At 36.3% G+C, this 14,843-nt stretch overlaps 2 protein-coding genes across 2 annotated transcripts in view; both read right to left on the bottom strand.

The window, feature by feature from the left end:
• Positions 1-14,843, bottom strand: part of Cpr73D (Cuticular protein 73D) — a 185,350-nt gene that overhangs the window by 76,253 nt on the left and 94,254 nt on the right. The gene's annotated exons all lie outside the window — the stretch shown is intronic.
• Positions 8,929-14,843, bottom strand: part of LOC142233362 (uncharacterized) — a 49,168-nt gene continuing 43,253 nt past the window's right edge. The window contains exons 4-5 of the mRNA XM_075304259.1: positions 9,898-9,986; positions 8,929-9,822 (exon numbers count right to left, since the gene is read on the bottom strand). Of these exons, the coding sequence (XP_075160374.1) occupies positions 8,929-9,822; positions 9,898-9,986 (983 nt within the window). The remainder of the gene's footprint in view (positions 9,823-9,897; positions 9,987-14,843) is intronic.

Here is a 14,843-nt window from a genome sequence, read left to right as displayed (position 1 = left end):
AAAGCTATGCTGCCCCAGCTGCCACTCAAGCTTATAGCGCTCCCGCTGCTGCTCCATCCAACACCTATATTCCTCCTGCAGCTCATGATCACGGTGATTTCGGCATAGCAAGTGGATATAGCAGTTCATATAGTCATGCAGCTTCGGCTCCAGCACCCACATACAATGCACCATCACCCAGCTATGTAACCCCAGCTGCTGCAGCTTCTTCCAATGGTTTTATTCCACCAGCTGCCTCAGCTTATGCCCCAAGCTACAACGCCCCTGTTGCTCAAAGCTATGCTGCCCCAGCCGCCACCCACGCTCCCGCTGCCACTCCATCCAACACCTATATTCCTCCTGCAGCTTCTGCCCCGGTACAAACTTATTCAGCTCACGTTCCTGCACCAAGTTACAGTGCTCCAGCCGCTACTCAAAGTTATGCTGCCCCAGCTGCTGCTCCATCTAACAGTTACATCCCTCCCGCTGCTTCAGCTCATGTTCAAACTTACTCAGCTCCTGCTCCTGCACCATCTTACAGAGCTCCAGCTGTTAGCCAAAGCTATTCTGCTCCAGCTGCCTCTCATACCTACAGCGCCCCAGCTGCAGCTCCATCTAACAGCTACATTCCTCCTGCTTCTTCGGTACCAGCTCAAAGTTATGCTGCCCCAGTTGCTACACAAAGTTATGCTGTCTCTGCTTCCGTCGAAACCTATTCCACTTCCGCTGCCAAAGCTCCTTCCAACAGTTATCTCCCTCCCACAGCCGCAGCTACTGCTCCTGTTGCTGATTTCCGTGATGATGGTTACCGCTATAAGTCTCTTCGTCATCGTGTCCATCGTCAACGTTTCTAACGGGAATAAGAAGACCATAAATTCCTAGACTGTTATGAATTTGTTGTTAAATTAGTACTTAAGAATTTTGCAAAATAAACCAAATATAATTCGATTTAAATTAATTTGCACAAAAACATTCCAACGGAGGAATTACACATATCGCCAAATTAAGTAAATATATATTATTAACAAGTATATAAGGCCGTAAGTTCGGCCAGGCCGAATCTTATGTACCCTCCACCATGGATTGCGTAGAAACTTCTACGAAAGAATGTCATCCACAATCGAATTATTTAGGTTGTGGTATCTTAGAAATTCTTAACATCGTTTTCTAAATTGTGAGTTAGTCCATACGTGGTATATATTAGACAAAAAAGTTATGTATAGGTAAGTCTACAAATAATTACGAATCGATATGGACTTTTTGCACGATATGGTGGTTTGAAATATGGGGGTCGCTTATGTGGGGGCTATATACAATTATGAACTTGATATGGACCTATTTTTGTGTGATTGGGAATCGATTTATCTGACGGCTATATATAACTATAGACCGATATGGACCTGGTTAGGCATGGTTGTTAACGGCCATATACTAGCACAATGTACCAAATTTCAACTGACTCGGATGAAATTTGCTCCTCCAAGAGGCTCCAAAACCAAATCTCGGGATCGGTTTATATGGGGGCTATATGTGATTATGTACTGATATGGACCACTTTTTGCATGGTTGTTAAATATCATATACTACCACCACGTACCAAATTTCAACCAGATCGGATGAATTTTGCTTCTCCATAAGGCACCGGAGGTCAAATCTGGGGATCGGTTTATATGGGAGCTATATATAATTATGGACTGATATGAACCAATTCCTGCATGGTTGTTGGATACAATATACTAACATCACGTACCAAATTTCAACCGAATCGGATGAATTTTGCTCTTCCAAGGGGCTCCAGAGGTCAAATTTGGGGAACGGTTTATATGGGGCCCATATATAATTATGGACCGATTTCGACCAATTTTTGCATGGGTGTTTGAGGCCATATATTAACACCACGTACCAAATTTGAACTAAATCAGTTGAATTTTGGCCTTCCAAGAGGCTCCGGAGGTCACATCTGGTGATCGGTTTATATAGCGGCTATATATAATTATGGACCGATGTTGACCAATTTTTGCATGGTCATTAGAGACCATATACTTACATCATGTACCAAATTTCATCCGGATCGGATGAAATTTGCTTTTCCTAGAGGCACCGCAAGCCAAATCAGGGGATCGGTTTATATGGGGGCTATACACAATTATGCACCGATGTGGACCAATTTTTGCATGGTTGTTAGAGACCATATACTAACACCATGTACCAAATTTCAGCCGGATCTGATGAAATTTGCTTCTCTTAGAGGATTCGCAAGCCAAATTTGGGGGTCCATTTATATGGGGGCTATACGTAAAAGTGGACCGATATGGCCCATTTGCAATACCATCCGACCTACATCAATAACAACTACTTGTGCCAAGTTTCAAGTCGATAGCTTGTTTCGTTCGGAAGTTAGCGTGATTTCAACAGACGGACGGACGGACGGACATGCTCAGATCGACTCAGAATTTCACCACGACCCAGAGTATATATACTTTATGGGGTCTTAGAGCAATATTTCGATGTGTTACAAACGGAATGACAAAGTTAACATACCCCCCATCCTATGGTGGAGGGCATAAAAATAGGCTTTTACTTATTTTGAGGATTTTGCATATCGGTCCACTTTTACGTATAGCCCCCATATAAAGGGACCCTCAGATTTGGCTTGTGGAGCCTCTAACAGAAGCAGTTTTCATCCGATCCGGCTGAAATTTGGTACATGGTGCTGGTATATGGTCTCTAACAACCATGCAAAAATTGGTCCATATCGGTCCTTAATTATATATAGCCCCCATATAAACCGATCCCCAGATTTAGCTTGTGGAGCCTCTAAGAGAAGCATATTTCATCCGATCCGGCTGAAATTTGGTACATGGTGTTGGTATATGGTCTCCACCAATCATGCAAAAATTGGTCCACATCGGTCCATAATTATATATAGCCCCCATATAAACCGATCCCCAGATTTGGCTTGCGAAACCTCTAAGAGAAGCAAATTTCATCCGATCCGGCTGAAATTTGGTACATGATGTTGGTATATGGTCTCTAATAACCGTGCAAAATTTGGTTCACATCGGTCCATAATTATATACAGCCCCCATATAAACCGATCCCCAGATTTGGCTTGTGGAGCCTCTAAGAGAAGCATATTTCATCCGATCCGGCTGAAATTTGGTACATGGTGTTGGTCTATGGTCTCTAACAATCATGCAAAAATTGGTCCACATCGGTCCATAATTATATATAGCCCCCATATAAACCGATCCCCAGATTTGGGTTGCGGAACCTCTAAGAGATGCAAATTTCATCCGATCCGGCTGAAATTTGGTACATGATGTTGGTATATGGTCTCTAATAACCGTGCAAAAATTGGTTCACATCGGTCCATAATTATATATAGCCCCCATATAAACCGATCCCCAGATTTGGCTTGTGGAGCCTCTAAGAGAAGCATATTTCATCCGATCCGGCTGAAATTTGGTACATGGTGTTGGTATATGGTCTCTAACAATCATGCAAAAATTGGTCCACATCGGTCCATAATTATATATAGCCCCCATATAAACCGATCCCCAGATTTGTGTTGCGGAGCCTCTAAGAGAAGCAAATTTCATCCGATCCGGCTTAAATTTGGTACATGGTATTGGTATATGGTCTCTAGCAACCGTGCAAAAATTGGTCCATATCGGTCCATAATTATATATGCTCCCATATAAAACGTTCTCCAGGTTTGACCTCCGGAGCCTCTTGGAGAAGCAAAATTCATCCGATCCGGTTCAAATTAGGAACGTGGTGTTAGTATATGGTCGCTAACAACCATACCAAAATTGGTACATATCGGTTCATAATCATGGTTCATAAACAAGCTATCGACTTGAAACTTGGCACAAGTAGTTGTTATCGATGTAGGTCGGATGGTATTGAAAATGGGCCATATCGGTCCACTTTTACGTATAGCCCCCATATAAAGGGACCCTCAGATTTGGCTTGTGGAGCCTCAAACAGAAGCATTTTCCATCCGATCCGGCTGAAATTTGGTACATGGTGCTGGTATATGGTCTCTAACAACCATGCAAAAATTGGTCCATATCGGTCCTTAATTATATATAGCCCCCATATAAACCGATCCCCAGATTTGGATTGTGGAGCCCCTAAGAGAAGCATATTTCATCCGATCCGGCTGAAATTTGGTACATGGTGTTGGTATATGGTCTCCAACAATCATGCAAAAATTGGTCCACATCGGTCCATAATTATATATAGCCCCCATATAAACCGATCCCCAGATTTGGCTTGCGGAACCTCTAAGAGATGCAAATTTCATCCGATCCGGCTGAAATTTGGTACATGATGTTGGTATATGGTCTCTAATAACCGTGCAAAAATTGGTTCACATCGGTCCATAATTATATATAGCCCCCATATAAACCGATCCCCAGATTTGGCTTGTGGAGCCTCTAAGAGAAGCATATTTCATCCGATCCGGCTGAAATTTGGTACATGGTGTTGGTATATGGTCTCTAACAATCATGCAAAAATTGGTCCACATCGGTCCATAATTATATATAGCCCCCATATAAACCGATCCCCAGATTTGGGTTGCGGAGCCTCTAAGAGAAGCAAATTTCATCCGATCCGGCTTAAATTTGGTACATGGTATTGGTATATGGTCTCTAGCAACCGTGCAAACATTGGTCCATATCGGTCCATAATTATATATGCTCCCATATAAAACGTTCTCCAGATTTGACCTCCGGAGCCTCTTGGAGAAGCAAAATTCATCCGATCCGGTTCAAATTAGGAACGTGGTGTTAGTATATGGTCGCTAACAACCATACCAAAATTGGTCCAATCACACAAAAATTGGTCCATATCGGTTCATAATCATGGTTGTCACTAGAGCCAAAAATAATCTGCCAAAATTTTATTTCTATAGAAAATTTTGTCAAAATTTTATTTCTATAGAAAATTTTGTAAAAATTTTATTTCTGTAGACATTTTTGTCAAAATTTTCTTTCTATAGAAAATTTTTATTTCTATAGAAAATTTTGTGAAAATTTTATTTCTGTAGACATTTTTGTCAAAATTTTCTTTCTATAGAAAATTTTGTTCAAATTTTATTCGGTTCATAATAATTGGTTGCCACTCGAGCCAAAAATTATCTACCAAGATTTTATTTCTAAAGAAAATTTTGTCAAAAGTTTATTTCTATAGAAAATTTTGTAAAAATTTTATTTCTGTAGACATTTTTGTCAAAATTTTCTTTCTATAGAAAATTTTGTGAAAATTTTTATTTCTATAGAAAATTTTGTGAAAATTTTATTTCTATAGAAAATTTTGTTAAAATTTTATTTCTGTAGAAAATTTTGTCAGAATTTTATGTCTACTTTGTCAAACTGAATTATATACGTATTGGATCGATCTTTTTTGATTTAATATATACCACGTATGGACTTACATACAATTTAGAAGATGGTGTTAGGAGGTTTTAAGATACCTTGCCATCGGCAAGCGTTACCGCAACTTAAGTAATTCGATTGTGGGTGGCAGTGTTTAGAAGAAGTTTCTACGCAATCCATGATGGAGGGTACATAAGCTTCGGCCTGGCCGAACTTACGGCCGTATATACTTGTTTAAAATTGTTTATCTGTAATCAAACATTTCAAACATTTGTGTTCTGAATTACAAAAAAAAGAATTCTTAATTAAAATTTCTTTGCTTTAAAGAAATTTGTCTTTAATATTGTGTAAATTAAATTACCCTAAAATATATCTTGCATAATCTTTTATGTTAGGTCACTATTTCTTCAGTGTATGCACAAAATAAATTGTTAGACTGTGAAAAGCCAGGGAGTTGCTTCGCTTGCACAAAAGTGGCCACTTATCGAATTTGGTTTTCTCCGATAAGAAGCCATTCCAAATTGAGCAGTTTGTGATATACTTTCGATAGGCTACCAGAACTATTCTTATGATTTCGTCCCGTGAGATGTTTTTTTAATTAGTTTAAAAATGTAAAATGTAAAAATGTGTAAAGTCTGTGACCGTTAGAGGAAGAGTAAGGTGCCAACAAATCCATCCACATATCTACACTGAAAGAAAAGGATGCCCGGTTCCAAAGATTTTGTCTTTACACTAATGATTTTGGTATTGATTCCGAACCAAAGAAGCGGAAAATTGAAGTCAGGATATATTTAAGAAACAACTTTCTTTTAAATTTGAGTTTTGCGTACTTGATTTTAGCAAACAAATTCTGAAGGTTGAATTACACACCATGCGTCAATCCGTGCGTTGATGGAAGGGTTGATTTTTTTCTGTTTGCGGCAGACTATTCGAGCTTTTGATTTCAAAGAGAAATTTCAACTCTTCAATCATCGGACGCATTGTACGCATTGAACGCATGGTATGTAATTCCACCTTAATACGTTATTCTTTTCATCGTTTTTCTTCATGTGCTATCAAAGTCCATTAAGAGCGTGTTAACGACAGTTCAAATTTCCAAATTCAGACTCGACTACATGTAAAAATTATGCTATGTTTCAAGTAAAAACGTCTAAAAAATAAAGTGTTTGAAAACATTTCCTATTTTTAAACGCTTTTTTGCTTTGTAACCGAGATGCAAAAAAACTTAAAGATGATTTCATTTTGAATATTTTTTAAGAAATATTAAACCCAAGTTGACCTTCCCAGCAAAAAAAAGCGTCGCCAAAAAAAGTAGTGAAAATGGACATTTTGGATCCGGAAGTGGTGCAAAATTGGCGCAGAAGCGATGAATTTAACATGGGCTTGTCATAGCACGGATGTCCATCATTTCAACAGTCGTTGCACTGAATTTGCATCACATCTCAAGGTCTGATCCGAATTCAGTGTTTTAGATAAAAAATATTGTGATATGTTGCCAAATAAAAAAAATTATAACTTCTTATGGTTTTAAATGCATTCTAACTCTTGTCTGAAACGTTTGACATCAAATATTTTCAAAAACTCACAATTTTTCTAGAATGGATTTAGAAGTTTTTTTTTGACAAATTTCAACTATTTGTACCATTTTATAAATTCTTACTCAGTCTTTAACCTTTTATAAAGGAAAAAAAGTAAAAATTACCCATTAAAAAAATTTAAAAAAAAAATTAATTAATAGAACTTCCTGTGAAGTTAAAATGAAGGCCATCTTTGGGTGGACATATTTGGTAGTGCTTTTAAAGTTGTGCCTTTAGAAGAACTTCCCTATTTTTTGCTGGTTTAGTTAAACGATTTTTTTTTGTTTTTTCATTTTAGAATATCCAATTTTAGACCGAATCACTTAACTATAAGGACAAAACGACTTTATTGAAAAGTTTATCGATTTTTGGACTTCATTGAAAAGTTTACCGACTTTTGGAAAAAACAAAGAAAAACCCTTTATATCAGAGAAATGCGTTTTTTAAGCTAAGCAAAATTTGCATTCGTATTTTAAAGACATGAAATCTTTGGCCTCACGACAATATGTTTTTCAGTGTACTTGTTTGTTGTTCTAGTAGACTAAGTACTACTCTCGAATGGGAACTATTCCTTAATTTTAACGAATTTGTTTGCAAAATACATTTGTTTGTCAATGTACGTATGCCATGGGCTGGTTTGACTCTGATATCAGGAGAAATTCAGTAGTAAAACTGAAAAGCAGACTTGCCCAAGTGTCAAGACCACGTTTTACGTTAGACTAATATTTTAAGTCCAGGGTACACGGGCCGCTATTCCCGCTCAAAATATCAAACATCCTTTTTGCTTCATACACTGAAAGAAAATATTGTCGTGAGTCCAAAGATTTCATGTCCTTAAACCGGTTGTCGAAGCAAAGTTTTGAAATGTTGAAATGGGCACCACAAAGCTCTCTCCATTGAGAATTTATGGTCTATGGTTAAAAGACGATTGAGATTACACCAAAGAGCACCAAAATTGTGATGAGATCTAAAGCCAAGTTCAGCACAACTAATCGGATGTTCCAAAAGTAATAATAATTAGTAGGAAATATTTTTTACACATTTTGGAAATCTCTTGACATAAAATCGGCTAATGCTTTGGAACGAAACATAATGTTAGTAAAAAATATGTTGGTTATTATGGTTAATATTATTTTCGCATAACCACACCACATATCTACCCAATAAATGAAGGAATTACAGAGTTCAAAAGACGCTTTAAAGAAAGATTGCGTTACACTGAAAAAAATATTGTCTTGAGGTCAAAGATTTCATGTCTTTAAAATACGAATGCAAATTTATATTAACATAGAAGACGCATTTCTATAATATAAAGTTTTTTTTTCCTTGCCTAAAAGTCGATAAACTTTTCAATTTCAAAGTTGTATTGTCCTTATAATTAAGTGATTTGGCTTAAAAATGGGTATCATAACATGAAGGAAAAAAATTTTGGGCTAAGGTCAACTTGACTTTAATAATTTAAAAAAAATCTTTAAATTTAATGAAATTGTATTTAAATTTGTTGTCCTTTTGCATCTTGACTACAAAGCAAAAAATCGTTCAAATATAGGACATGTTTTTCAACAATTTTTTTAAAGACGTTTTTTACTTGAAACATAGCATAATTTCTACTGTAAGTCGAGTCTTAATTTGGAAGAAAAAAATCTGTAAAAGCGAAAAATTAAAATTTGCTTCCTAGAAGCAAGTACACCAAACCCAAATTTAAAAGAGAATTGTGTCTTAAAAGTATCCTTACTTGTATACTCCGCTTCTTTGGCTCAGAATCAATACCAAAATTTTTAAAGTAAAGACAAAATCTTTGGAACCGGGCATGCTTGTTTTCAGTGTATGTAAAGAAATGGTCAATGTTTGCATTTATTACAAGTCTCTACAATGAAATGCGAATTTCAATCGAGTTATATTTGGTTTATTTCGTAAAATTCTTAAGTACTAATTTAACAACAATTTCATAGCAGTCTACGGAATCTATGGTCTTTCCATTCCATTTAGAAACGTTGACGATAGACACGACGACGAAGAGTCTTATAGCGGTAACCATCATCACCGAAATCAGCAACAGGAGCAGAAGCTGCGGCTGTGGGAGGGAGATAATTGATGGAAGGAGCTGCGGCAGCTGAAACAGAGTAAGTTTCAGGGGCAGCATAACTTTGAGCTGGTGCCGAAGCAGCAGGAGGAATGTAGCTGTTAGATGGAGCAGCAGCTGGAGCACTGTAGGTTTGAGTGGCAGCTGGGGCACTGTAACTTGGGGCTGGAGCGGGTGCTGAATATGTTTGAACAGGAGCAGATGCAGCAGGAGGAATGTAACTGTTAGATGGAGCAGCATAAGTTTGGGAAACAGATGGAGCACTATAACTTGCGGGAGCTGAATAAGTTTGTACTGGGGCTGAAGCTGCAGGAGGAATGTAGCTGTTTGATGGAGCAGCGGGAGCGCTATAGCTATGTGAAACAACTGGAGCACTGTAACTTGGGGCTGGAGCGGATGCGGAATAAGTTTGAGCTGGGGCTGAAGCTGCAGGAGGAATATAGGTGTTTGATGGAGCCGCAGCGGGAGCGCTATAAGCTTGAGTGGCAGCTGGGGCAGCATAGCTTTCAGCAACGGAAGATGAAGTATAGTAGCTTGGAGCAGGCGCAGAGGCAGCTGGTGGAATATAACTATTGGAAGGAGCTGCAGCAGCTGGGGCTACATAGCTGGGTGCTGGTGCATTGTATGTGGGAGCTGGAGCTGAAGCAGCATGACTGTGGGAGCTACTATAACCACTTGCTCCACCGAAATCACCATGATCATGAGCGGCAGCGGGGGCATGATAATCATAGCCTGACAATTCAGACACGTCAGCCACAACGCAGCCAATCAAAGCCAAAGATAAAATAAGGAATTTCTACAAGACAACAAATGGAACAAAAATTAACCACATATATGTAAATCGGAAGCGTTGATAAATGTTTTTGCTTACCATAATGATTGCTATCGTTTTCTCGCCTCTTGAAACACTCCACAGAACTGTTAATCGAGTTGTGATATCGACCCTACGCCTTAGATTGTCTTTTTATATGAATCTATTCGATATGGAAAACATCTTTGATACTCTGCAATGATTTTGTTTTTGTTTCCAGTTCGATATTTTATATTAACTTAACACTAACTTAATAATGGTTGATAGTTCAATGTAAAAATCAGTAGATTTATGCGTATTGGTACTTTCAAAAATATTTTAATATAACCTCAATTCGCTTATAGCAGTTAGCTTTAAATTTTGTAGGCAAAATATGCATAAAATGTAATTTATTTTTAGATGAGTACTGGACTCTGAAAAAATATATATTAAATTTTATACTTCACTATGAGGTCGGGTATAATTTAACACATATTCTATAACCGATGCTACCATATTTCGCTCGTGTGATGTGATCTTTGACATTTTGTATACTGCGACTTCGGCTCTTGACTCCTTTTCTAATTATAGAAAAGTTCTTGTTTCAACTTTTTCGATTACCGATAAGAAGAGTTTTAACTTAGCGTTCTTTTAATGAACGCTAAGTTCTTTAATGAACTACTAATCTGTAAAAAATGAAAATTTGAAAATTTGAATTGAATAAGAGAAAACCTATGATAACTATAGTATGGGAATGTTAATGCCAACCATCTCTCTCTCTCTCTTAAAATAAAATTTACATGATGGCCTTCAAAAGACGCGTGTACATATTAAAAGATATTGAATATGATACATGTCGGATGTTTAAATTAGGTGTTCATTAAGCAACCTTTGTTGTGAACAAATGGTGTTGATAAAACATAGGTTTTTGAAGCGAATCAATCAAGCAACTAACCCTACCATGAACATAATCTAGGTAAATCTCCCATAATAAAATTTTTATGTTTACGTCCCACTTAAAAAAATTGTCTTTATGAAGTGGCATTTCCAAATTCTTATTGGGTAAATAAATGTGCTATTATAAAATATTGATATTTCTCGAAAGGTAAAGAATCGTATGATTCGACCTGTTCAAAACATTTGCAACTACCTGTGACCCTGTAATATTTTCTTCTTTAATGACATTATTTTTGTATTTTTTACCTGAAATAGTTATAAGAACCCAAAAGAGGCCGGGATTCACCTGGATTGTCCCGGAATTTTGTCTCCAGGAAGTGTTCCGAATCTTTCACAAAATTTGACAAAAATTCCGAAATTTGAATTACTTATAATCGAAATACTTTTAAATATTATTTCATTAAAAAAAATTGAAGAATATTAAGGAACTCATATTGGCTATAGAAAATGGCACAAATGTCAAGGTAGAAATATATCCTTTGGTACCTTGAGAAATCAGGAAAATTATGTCTATAATGCAAAATTTTCCGTTAAAAGAAAGAATCGTTTATAAGGTATAGACTTTCTAAAAAACGGCAATTGCATATTTGGAGAAATATTTCGAATTTCCGGAATCAGCAACATTTGCAAAAAAAAAAACAATGTTTGATATAAAAATGTTCGCTGCCATCTTGGGAAAAATAATTTAGGAATTTCCGACTGTCAGAAATTTAGAAAAATAAAGTGATAAAATATGGACAACTTTTTCGTGATATGGAAAATTGTCCAAATTTATTCAAATTGGTAACAGTTTGTATCTTCCTATAAGTATTGCTTATTGCAAAAAAGTTTTTAGTATTTTAAATAATTTATTATATTATTATTATATACCCAGCAAAAAATTTGGAAGTTCTTCTATATGTCCTCCCAGAGGTGTTCTTTATTTTAGCTGTATAAGAAGTTCATTTGAGTCAATTTTTTATACTCGCTCTTTTCATATTATTAATGGGAAATTAAATTTTTTTTTATTTCAAATAGGTTACAAAAAGATTAAGAATTTATAAAGTGGTACAAATTATTTATATCACTAGGCAACAAATAACAAACTTTTCTCTGTGAATTGTTTCTAGCATATTTTTTCTTATTGACTATGACCTACTAAACACGAAAATGATTTTTAAAAAATTTTCTGTCGATTGGTTTTCGAGATATAATTTTTTTAATTTTTGGAGGTACACCTACAATTTTGAGCATATCTTTCGTTTTCTTTGACTTTTTTGATCCTAATACTACTCAAATTAAAGAAAATTGAGCCGTCTACAACTCATTCTCAGAAAATTTTCAAATCGGGTAAGTAGTTTGGATGTTAGCGGCTTAAAAAGGTAAAAAACGGCGTTTTTAAGTAAAAATGTGGCAAAAAAAAAACATATAAAAATTCATATAAAATATAAGACCTTACTTAACGAAATCTGACAACAAATAGCGGACTGATCATTTTTTTTTTGGTTTTTTGTTTACAAAGAAATTAAGCCCTTACTTAACAAAATCTGACAACAAATAGCGGACTTATAATTTTTTTGGTAAAAGATCGAAAGAAGAAGTCAGCTGTTTTTCCACATTGCATAAAATGTACAGTTATACCTTTGTTTCTACTCATTTCTTTTTTGGGCGTTGATTTGGTTACTTTTGTTAGTTTAGGTTTTACCAAAAAAAATTATCAGTCCGCTATTTGTTGTCAGATTTCGTTAAGTAAGGTCTTATATTTTATATGAATTTTTATATGTTTTTTTGCACACACACAATGGTTGTTGGCTATATTTGGCCGAAAAACATTCTAAATTCTCGAAAAATTGCGAATTTTTGAAAATATTTGAAGTCAAACGTCATAAAAAAATTTAAAAATTATTTATTTGTCAAAATATCACAAAATTTCTTATTTCACACCTAAAACACTGAATTCGCATGACACCTTAAGAAGTGATGGGAATTTAGTGCACCGGCCAATTATGCACCACTTCCGGATCCAAAAAGAACATTTTCACCACTTTTTTGCCTTGCTAATAGTCAGCAAGGAAATTACATTCATTTATAAAAACAGACGGAGTAATTAAATTAGTTGGCAAAAATGATATAGACTATAATAACTTTATATTTTAAGTGGATTTTTTGTGTTCCCAATGTATGATATTTACTTTATATGTAAAAATGTTTTTGTTTTACTTAATAAATAAATTTTATATGAAATTGAAACTCATATGTGACTGTTTTTTGTCCCGACAAATCCCAGAATGTACGGCGCAAAGTCAGGGGTTTCGACAACCACCATCTGGCAACCCTAATTGTACACTGAAAAAAATATTGTCGTGGGGTCAAAGATTTCATGTCTTTAAACTACGAATGCAAATTTGGCTTAGCATAGAGACGCATTTCTCTAATATAAAGTTTTTTTCCTTGTCCAAAAATCGATAAACTTTTCAATGAAGTCGTATTGTCCTTATAATTAAGTGATTTCACTTAAAAATGGGTATCATAACATGAAAGAAAAAATGTTAGGGCTAAGGTCAACTTGACTTTAATAATTCAGAAAAATTCTTTAAATTTAATGAAATTGTCTTTAAATTTGTTGTCTTTTTGCATCTTGACTACAAAGCAAAAAATCATTCAAATATAGGACATGTTTTTCAACACTTCATTTTAAAGACGCTTTTTACTTGAAACATAGCATAATTACTACTGGAAGTCGGGTCTTAATTTTGAAAATAAAGTTGTCGTTAACTCGTTTTTAAAGGACTTTGAAAGCATATGAAGAAAAAAGCTGAAAAATTAAATTTTGCTTCCTAGAAGCAAATACACAAAACCCAAATTTAAAAGAGAATTGTGTCTTAAAAGTATCCTTACTTGTATTCTCCGCTTCTTTGGCTCAGAATCAATACCAAAATTTTTAATTTTTTCTTTTTTTTCAGTGTAGGAACATCGTTTAGTTCATTGCCTAGTTTTGTCCTAAACTGATCGTCATAAGCCGTTATGCTCTTTTTTGTAAAAATTCGATAAAAAATTCCGGCAATAAGTATAATCAACATATTACAAAGCAAGATATGGATTCTTTTAAATTTGGGGTATCACAAAAATTAATTTCGGATGAGTACAATGTCAACAAATCAACTGTATCTCGAGTTATAAATATTGGATGCGCCAAAACTGTTCACTGAGATATAAAAAAAACCCAAGACTACGCCAAAAGAAGGACTTCCCAGCCGAAGCGGCGGGACTCGCAGACGAGCGTGATGAACGCCATCGTGCTGACCCTACTGATCCTCGAATCAGGGAACTGAATCTAGAGATTAGTATGATAGTCGACGAGCACAAACGGAACACTTGGTTAGAGCACCTGAAGCACCAATGTAACTTAGGCACAGGAACTGGTAAATTGTAGTCAACAGTGAGAGCCCTCTCGAACCCCACCACAAGGGATGATGGGATTGCAGTCACCTTTGACGACGTGACGGTGACTGATCCGAAGAGATGCGCCAGATTTTCAACCGACAGTTTGTCGAGCATCCCGAGAGCAATAGAGCGAAAAGGAGAGCCACTCGTCGCATACGTGGTCTCCGAGCCGATGACACACCACAATTTACCACAGCCGAAGTTACTAATGTCATCAACAGCGCAAAACCATCCAAGGCGCTGGGCCCCGACGGAATTTCAATGCTAATGCTGAATCTTCTGGGAATACTAGGAGTTGAGTACCTGGCCTCCTCAATTTGTCCTTAGAAGCACTCATTATACTCGATGTCTGGAAGATGGATAGGGTGATTCCACTACTGAAGCCAGGCAAAGATTCGAGTAAAAGGGAATCGTACAGACCGATATCCCTTCTCTCGCCAGTAGCCAAGACATTTGAGGCACTACTCCTCTCCAGCCTTGTGGAAAATTGTCCAGCTGCCCACCATCAACATGGATTCCGTAAGGTACATAGCACGACGACAGCCTTGCTTGCCATTTCAGCACACATTAAAATGGGACTCAATGAGCTCAAGCCGTGTAAGATATATATGGGAGATATATCCGGCACCTTCAAATGATTCGTGTCA

The sequence above is a fragment of the Haematobia irritans genome, chromosome 4 (genome assembly GCF_050003625.1).
Source record: "Haematobia irritans isolate KBUSLIRL chromosome 4, ASM5000362v1, whole genome shotgun sequence".
NCBI classification, from domain to species: domain Eukaryota; kingdom Metazoa; phylum Arthropoda; class Insecta; order Diptera; family Muscidae; genus Haematobia; species Haematobia irritans.
This window is presented reverse-complemented; position numbering and strand designations above follow the sequence as displayed.